Source organism: Bemisia tabaci, chromosome 4, assembly GCF_918797505.1.
Source record: "Bemisia tabaci chromosome 4, PGI_BMITA_v3".
NCBI classification, from domain to species: Eukaryota; Metazoa; Arthropoda; class Insecta; order Hemiptera; family Aleyrodidae; genus Bemisia; species Bemisia tabaci.
In genome coordinates, this window is record NC_092796.1 from 54,366,006 (window position 1) to 54,375,318 (window position 9,313).

Here is a 9,313-nt window from a genome sequence, read left to right on the forward strand (position 1 = left end):
TTGTAGCCCATGACCGCGAAAATGAATCAGAAATCATCGGTGTAACAAGTAATTAGCCAAACACAATTAATGCTGTCATGTAACAATGCGCTAAGATGCTCCGTCCTCTCAATTGTGTTGTCAGATTTATCCAGAAAGTGAAATATTCAAATATTTCGATCGAGTCTGTATTTCCATTTGCGCTACCGATTAATGGTCGTCCATTTATGGACTGGTATGGTGATTCTTTAGTCTTGACTGTAATTTACGACCCATATTAAATAAAAACCGGTGAAATATTGCGCCTTGAATTTTCGCAACGCAAAAAGTCTTACAGACGCTAGATTGCGCTCGCTACTTGCGAAGGAACCAACAATATATTTCATGTTAAAGTCGGGTGGATTCAATTATGATCATGCACATGTACAAACCATGTTCTAATTTGATGAGAAGTTTTTCGTAGGAAACTTAGAAATGACATAAATATTAAAGAGCTCCTCCGCCAACAATCTAAAATTGTATACTGCTAAAAGCGAATTTCTTAAAATTTCTTTATGGACGCCTATAAAAAAATGTTGTCATTTTTTAAAATGTTCTCGGGTAATGGGGGAGGCGATATGGGTCAGGGGCCTCCCTTGTCTATACGCCACTGCCTCTACCTCTGCGGATGGCACAACCTCAAAAGCTATCGAATATTTTGTCCCCGGCGAGAGCATCTTTTGGACGCATTTAAATAAAAAGGAAGCATATCCATTGTGGTATGAACCCTATCATGCCTATGCTCTTATGGATCTCGGAGCTCGTGTCAGCATGGACATAGTTTCTTTTGGTTTAAAGGCGTCCTTTTGTAAGAACATGACCCACAACGTCTCTCACACCAAAAAAGTCGAATGCAGCCATCAAGCCTAGAATTTAAGCAAGCATACCAGCACGGCATCCGGGGGGGGGGGGGGGGCGTGGTAACCAGCTATGAAAACCGGCAATGGCAGGTTCGAGCGTGATTTAAGCAGTTAAATTCAGATTGACACGCTCAGCAGAGCGTGTCTTGAGCAGTGCTGTGCGGCCTTCGATGCGACGGCATGGCAACCGGCATGTCCCATAACTCCCATGGTCTGAATTGCAATGTATCGATTGTTTTGCCATTTAAACCTATGGTAAAGGATCGATTGTTCAGGTTTTCGCTGCGAACACCTTGTTTATCGATCCTTTTCCATAGGTTTAAATGGCATAACAATCGATGCATCGGAATTCACGCCACGCCACTGTAATAGTCATCCTTACAACAGGTCTCTGGTTTCGAAGAAATCGATCCGTTACTTGCAATACACGAAGACGAGTGGTTTGCACCATATTTATAAGACTTTTCGCCTGTGAAAACCCTTGCAAATTCTATTATCATATATTTATCAACTTATTTATTAATCGATTGCTCAGGAGGCAATGGGTCATTTGCGTTGGTCACAAAATCGTGTTTTGACGCTTGCCTCTTGTAGATAAGCTAAAACTAATAAGATCTGTCTAAACCGCAACTTCCTACGTTCAATATTAACTGAAATATCGCCCTTTGAAAAGTCGGGTTTTTGCCGTCATCCACCGCGGCAGTGGCACCCTTGGTTTCTTCCACCTTGCTTTCATCCGAGTTTCACGTTGAGCGTCACGCTGACTGATGAAAGCAAGGTGGAAGAAACCAAGGGTGTCACTACCGCGGTGGGTGACGTCAAAACCTCGACTTCACAAAGGGCGATATCTCGCTCATTATTGAACGTAGAAAGTTGCGGTTTAGACAGATTTTATTAGTTTTAGCTTATCTCCAAGAATCAAGCATCAAAACACGATTCCGTGACCAGCGCAACTGACCCATTAGGATGAGTACCTTGTAACTTTACCAACACAGGAATCCGCATCTATGCGTTGCTCTAGCGGTGCCTCGCCGAAGAGGTAGGTGAAACTCCCTTTTTGCAAAAAGTCATGTGTATAAAAGTGGGTAGGGGTCTAAATGCTGTGGGTCAATAGTTCAAGGTGAAGAGGTCTGGGTGACTAGCGCGAGTAGTCCCGGATCGTGCAAAATGTCGTACCTACCATTGAGGAACACGAGCAGGAACAGCATACGCGTAACTGGAAACGCTTTGCGAAGGAGGCCCATCAAGGGCTAATTCACGCCTTACGCTGGTCTACAGGCATTGAGAGACTACACGATGCCCTCCCAAGTAGCATTATTCAATGTAAAAGTTGCAACAAGTTGAAACAATGTTGGTATAAGTTGCAACAAAGTTGCAACTTTCGGTCAACTTTTGGTCGATAAATGCCGATTTTCGGCGATCTGATCGGAAGACAAGTTGCAGCCTGGTGAGATTGCAAAATTGCTGAACCAAAGTTGTTTAAAATCTAAAGATAGGCATCCAGCAATGATTTGAAGTTGAAACATGTTTCGACTTAATTGCAACTAGTTCCAACAATGATAGCTCCTTCGGGGGAGAGAGTAGGCAATCTGCACATCAATCTATTAGTTGCAAGAATCAAACGATTCTGTTGCAAGTCGTTGCAACCTCTGCTACTTGGGCTTAGTTCTAAACCCGGCAATCTCAATTGCCCTGTCTAAAAACTATGCGATCATTATAATTTTAAAATTGGAAGAGCGATGAAGCTGCCACGTTCATGTCATCTCGTAAATTTTCTGGTATCAAGTGAACAAATTTGGAAAAGTTTAAAAACAGCGAGACTTTTGGTTATCTTCACAGATAATTAACATGATTTCACAATTTTTAGAAAGGGCAATAGGATTGCCGGGTTTGGAACTAGGGGCTCAGTCACAATCATGAATTTTCTGGGGGGGGGGGGGCAGCTCCCCCGAGACCCCTCCTCAAGCTACGCCCATCACTGAAAAAAAAGTTCGGTAAATCCGAACTAGTTGGGATCATATGGAACCAGGTTTTGTTCGGTACACACGACCGAATTATTCGATCTGTTCAACCAAATTGTTCGGTTTGTGCGACCGAACCATAATAAATTCTTACAGTTCGGTTCAGTGGACCGAACAAAATCGTGGTTCCATATGATCCTAACTAGTTCGGATTCACCGAACTTTTTTTTCAGTATAGGGTACAGGCTAAAACCTCTTCGCCCATCAGGCGGTTCAGGCGATGAGTGCGGACGAATAACTGAATGCCTCAAGAGATATGTACGAAGCACAAGATTGAAAACATGAACTGAATATTTGGACTGCATTTTGCAATTTGGAACTATAAATTCTAGCCCGGTTTAAAAACAACGTATGTGCCATTAGTTTCTTTATGCACAAAAGTGTTTTTTTTTTCAGATAAGCCGGAATTTATAGTTCCAAATTGCAAAATGCAGTCCATTTGATACTTGGATGATATGGGACTAAAATAATCCGAAAAAAGCGAAACATAAAAGTGCTGGAGTAAAAATTTATTTTAACATTAGTGTCACGTCGTTTCGTGAAACAGATACACCGTACAGTGCGTCTCCGTTTAATCATTTTCGGAAACAAGGTAAAATTAATGATCTGGTCGAGTTTTGATTTCTATAACTATCGAACGGTCCTTTTGTATTTGTTTTAAAAAAGACACTACTGACTACTAACAACAAACATTATAAAAATGGTGAGGAAAGATGTTGAATATTTAGCTGCTGACTGACTAAAGTGGTGCCTAAATGCTACTTTAGTACTTACAAAAATATTATTAAATCCTAACTTAATATTACCGAATATAGAGATGAAAGTTAAAATATTTAGAATGCCTGAAAAAAAGATTAGCATGTGATGAAAACATATGTAAACACTTCTCAAGTGCTAACTAAAATACTAAATACCACCGAATAGAGCTGGATACCAATTAAAATATTTAAAATGCCCGAAAAAAAGATTAGCATGCCATGATAAGGAAATATACTACCTACCTTTATTTACACGTATGCCCCAATATTTTATGAAGAAGAGTGTATAAAATGTTCCATACTTTTTTTTTCTTTTTTTTTTGAGTATACGTAACAAAATCAAAGAGAGTAAAAGCAATAAAAAGTGAAAAATCAATGGACATAAAAAGATTTCTATTTGTTCTTATATCATTTGGCACTCATCATCAGTGAGAATTTCGAATAACGGATACGCATATTTTGTATATTTTTAATGGGAAAAACTAATTTTCTCTCCCCGAATTTTTCATGACAATTTATTTTTAGATGTACTAAATTGGACTTAATTTACTAAATTGAACTTAACTTACTAAATTGGACTTAAATTACTAAATTGGACTTAATTTACTAAATTGAACTTAACTTACTAAATTGGACTTAATTATAATTACTGTTGGAATAGACAATTTTGACATACGTCACTCCTTCAAGTCAATTTTAACCATTTTGAGTTTCCATATCCTGAGTTCCAGACACTATCGTTGTTTCCCTCCCACTCTCCTTGTTTGGATCACCCCCGAAACGCATGGGAAGTTTTCCATCTGGCGCGTACATGATGTCACACCTTTCACCAGGGGGGCACACATCTTTAAAGCCATATCCTCGGCCACGTTTTTCATCCTCATCAGATTCTGATTCTGGTGGGGGTGGAGGAGGTGCGACCTGAGAGGGGTGGAAGGGCAGAGTGTGTTTAGTCGGAGCGTTTTTAGTTGGAGCGTTTTTCGTTGGACCGTTTGTAGGTATATATTTCCAGATGCTACTACCAACGCGTGTAAATATACTCGTTGAGATGGATTTTTCTGGCTTTATTTCTTCATCCTTTGGTTTCTCGCCTGTTCGATTTTGAGGGGAGCTCGTGCGCAATCTCTCCGATTCCCTGCGGACAGAGAATATAAAATAGATAGAGACTGAACGATAGTTGTAAATTATTTCAGTGCTGGAGGAATCGGAGGAGGGGAAAACACGAACAAAGAAAAAGAACGTGATTCAATCACTACTGAAAATTATGAGCAATTAATTACAGTCATATCGTGCGGGCGGTTCTGCCACCCAGTTAAAAATATCCGTGTTTTTTGTTACTACGGATTATTTTTTTCCTGTTAAATCAACCAGAAAGATTTGGGCGATCGATCAAATACCTTGTTAAATCAGCCAAAACGTTAGGTTATGTCAAGTGTCTCCGAGACATCCAAGACTTAAAGAGTATCCTGCTGACCTGTACAGTACTTGTACCATTCTCCTTCTTCAGATACCAGAAATAAAATAGTTTTCAAATGTTTTTGTGGTTAGTTGAAGAAGCCCGAACTTTCAATTATTATTTTTTAGTAGTTAAGAAGAACGTCAAAATACAATTCTGAAATCAAATCATTGCAATTTTTGGAACTGGCGCATTGAACTATCAACTACTAGATTCGAGTATGATCCCAGCCGTATGTGTCTAGTAATTACAAGTTTGGAGTTTTCCGATCAAAAGGTGCAGTTAAGCTAACAAAAAAATTGCCCAATAGTACTGAAGCAAAAACTAACCAAAATTTTGTATTATTTTGTGTTCAAATTCCCATAGTATACCTGGTAAAAATTGGCGATAGGAGCTGCGTTTCAAAATACCATAGAAGTTCTTATAGCCGACTAAAGAATGCTATTGAAAATCATATAGCTGGCTGTAGAAAGCGGAGCAAATCATATAGACGGGCTATACGAAGCTATAAAAAAGTATACAGTCGGGCTATAGTTTCTATCGCCGGGCTTTACACTTTATCGCCATTGGCTATAAAAGGCTATAAGAAATTGTGTAGAAATTTGTGTGCTTTGGAAATCATTAAGTTTAATACGGAACTGCCTTAATATTTACAAAACACACATTATTTTTTCCTTTAAAACATATTTTTTTCATCAATTAAAATGAGAATTGTCCATACAGAGTGTGCAAACATTTCAAAATCATGAGTTGAAAAACGCTAATTCCGCAAGATTAAATATTAGAGCCTAACACAGCGCGGAGCGGCGCGACGCACTGGCGCCTACAAACCTAACAGGGATACTTCACGCATTGCGCAATGCGTGAAGTATCCCTGTTAGGTTTGTAGGCGCCAATGCGCGTTTCGCGCTCTCTGCCCGCCCGCCGCGCCGCAGCCTGCCACGGCGTCTGAAGCAACTATTTCACACCAGAGGTATTGCACAGTATCATCAGAAATTGAAGGCGCTCCAACATATTAAGAATGACAGGCATCCTTCAAAAGTACGGAACATTCCTCGCAAAATAAATCAAGATACTACGGCACAAAAAGAGAGCGGTGGTCCAAAAACTAACTAAGTCCTAGTATCCGTATTTAGTAACGTTTAGCATAAACTTTATCGTCTGGCTGTTGCTTAGTCGCCATCGGCTATAAAAGGCTAAAAGAAATTATACAGCCGGCTACAGAAGCTATTGGAAATCTTACAGCCGGCTTTAGGTCTATGGTATTTTGGAACACAGATTCTACTGCCAATTTTTACCAGGGTAGCACAATGTTGATTGCTTTTTCTTACTATGTACAATCTATCATGTAAATCAACAGTTATATTCACCCTTTTTTTTAAAAAAAAAAAAAGAATTGTTGCTAACATATGTTTGAACGAGATATTCAGGCTCACTACAAGAATCATCACTATCGACTCACAGTGGAAAAGGGGGAATATCTCTCCCGTGGTTCCACCCCGCTGGCTCCTAAGAAGCCGCTGAGAGCTGCTATCAGCTAATCGTTAAGATAATGGCGAAAAGCTGTCTGCGTCACTGCGTTAGGGAACGTACCTTTTTTTGCGCGTTGTGATTCGTTTAAACATGTTGTCGAGTAAGAGAAATCTCTTCACGTCATCAAAGACTCAATATTTTAAATTAAAGTTCAAGTACAAATGTCACGTGTAATGATAACTGTATTCCCTGAAATCCCTCAAAACCAACGGCAAAATCGAAAAAAATAGACTGTATCGGTAATCACATCATAGAAAGACATCAATAACTTTGGAGCACGGGGCTCATTATTTTGAATATAAGTAAAATTATTCATGAATTTATTTATCGAGCGCAAAGGAAAATCACCGCCTAACTTAGAATTTTGGCGAAAATGAGTTAGCGACTTTGCCGCATTCTTCAGTATTTAATACGCAAGCTGATGTTTTTAGGTTTTTCTAATTTCACATTAGAGCGCTATAGAGACGCTGTAATGTTAAAAAAAAAAAAAAAAAAAAAAAAAAAAAAAAAAAAAAAAAAAAAAAAATTGCAAATCTAACCATAAAATTACGAAAGTGGCTAAGTTTCTTGTTTGCTCTGCTAAATCGTCAGTTTGCAGATAGGCGGTATTGCGTTCCTGAAGAACCTCGTGGAATGAGGCGGAGTCGACTTACCTGGGTGGACTTCCTCGCTTTGCACTTGGTGAGGCTCGTCCCTCGTCAGGTGATAGGGGCCGTCTTGGTGACTTGCCGCTCTTCCGCTCGGGTGAAGCTATGGGTGATTTGCCAGGTGTAGTTGGTGATGACGGCGGTGAAGAGCCTTTCCTCCTTGGAGATGAAGGGAATCGTGGCGGCGATGGAGGATATTCTACCCTTTCAGGTGAGGCGGGTCGTGGCGACCTTGGAAGAGAGTCTTGCTTTTCAGGTGAGGCGGATCGTGGCGACCTTGGAGGACGTTCCGTATATGCAGGTGAAAGTGGCGGCGTGGGTGTCCTCCCTTTAGGCGGAGACGAGGGCGGAGAAGGTTCCCTATCAGGTGAAGGTGGAGGCGGAGTAGGTTCCCACTGCTCAGGTGAAGGTATTCGTGTCAGTGGTGAAGTGTATGGCCACCCTCTAGACGGCGGCTCAGTATGTTCCCATTGCTCAGGTGAAGGTGGTGATGTCGGCGGCGAAGAAGGTTTCTTCCCTTTAGGTGAAGATTGCCCTGAGGGCGGCGGAGTAGATTCCCTTTGTTCCGGTGAAGGTGGTCGTGCCGGCGGCGAAGAAGGTAACCCTTTAGGTGAAGGTGGTTTCTTCCCGTTAGGTGAAGATGGTCTCTTCCCGTCAGGTGAAGATGGTCTCTTCCCGTCAGGTGAAGATGGTCTCTTCCCGTCAAGTGAAGGTGGTCTCTTCCCGTCAGGTGAAGGTGGTCTCTTCCCGTCAGGTGAAGATGGTTTCTTCCCGTTAGGCGAAGATGGTTTTTTCCCTTTAGGCGAAGGTGGCCCTGACTGCGGTGAAGTGGGTTCCCGCCCTCTGGTTGGAGATAGTCGTGCTGTCGGCGTCCCAGCCTCCTCCTCTTTAATATGACGCGGTGATGACTTTGGAGACCGGGTGGGACTCTCCTGTTGACCTGGGGGTGAAGCGTAATCATCTAGGAGCATACACGGAAAAAAACAGGGTAGTCGACACAACCAGCGGCTGGTGAAAAACGCGCCAGCTATCGTGCGGTAGTTACGATAACTACCGCGGTGGAGGTCACAACGAACCCGGTAGTTACATCAACAACCTTGGATGTTGATGCAACTATCGGGTTAGTCGTGATCTCCACCGCGGTAGTTATCGTAACTACCGCACGATAGCTGGCGCGTTTTTCACCAGCCGCTGGTTGTGTCGACTACCCTGTTTTTTTCCGTGTATCTCGAGACCTGGGACTCTTCGGTTCACCTGAGCGTGGTGATGACTTTGGAGACGGCCTGGGGCTTTTCCTCTGAGGTGAAGATTCGCCATCACTGTCTATGATCATGTCTCGAGGGGGACTCGAAGGAGAGGCTGGGCGCGCATGCCGGTCACGGAAATCTGGATGCTCAGGTGATGCATCACGTGACCCGATTTTAAGTCGTTCCGATACATCGACATCAGAATCAGTGCCTGAGCTTTCTTCCTGACCAAATACACGGCTGCGTTGACAAAACCATTAAAAAATAAGACGCATTAAGGTAGATGTAAATACTTGATATTAATAATTCAAAGGAAGCGAGCTTATTCTTGTGTCAAGTGACACTGGCTCTTTTAAGTTCGTGCAAATCACCGATGTTGCAACTTATCAATTCGTAAATCAAGCTCATATCACAATTAATTTTTTTGCAGTTATTTTAGTTAGATTAACATTTGGGAGCTTTTTCTTATTTTTATTTTATTTTTTCAACCGAGATAAAAGTAACTAACCGAAAAAGGACAATTCTCGGCAAAAAAAATTCATCAAATGTTCAAAAATCATTTCAAAAGTTTGAAAACCTAAAATTTGTTGACCAATCAGAGGGCGGCACTTTTTTGCAGTAAAAGGATTGAGATCGCAATAATTTCTCTACACAGGTACTCAGTTATTCGGGTGCGACGACTATCAACAACCTCCGTGCGTTTCTGGCGAAGTGTGAAAAGCGGAAGTGCCTTCAATTTTGAACATGCAACACGCACATCCGTGGAACACGAA

General features: G+C 41.5%; 1 protein-coding gene across 1 annotated transcript; it reads right to left on the reverse strand.

The window, feature by feature from the left end:
* Positions 1–7,283: 7,283 nt before the first annotated feature.
* On the reverse strand, positions 7,284–8,264 carry LOC109034088 (uncharacterized). The gene has a single exon (XM_072299645.1). It carries the CDS (start codon positions 8,262–8,264, stop codon positions 7,296–7,298), a length of 969 nt encoding a protein of 322 aa, XP_072155746.1. The 3' UTR covers positions 7,284–7,295.
* Positions 8,265–9,313: the final 1,049 nt, after the last annotated feature.

What these genes read in the sequence shown, in the direction of transcription:
- LOC109034088 (XM_072299645.1), bottom strand. Translation starts at nt 8,264, where the DNA reads ATGCTCCTAGATGATTACGCTTCACCCCCAGGTCAACAGGAGAGTCCC.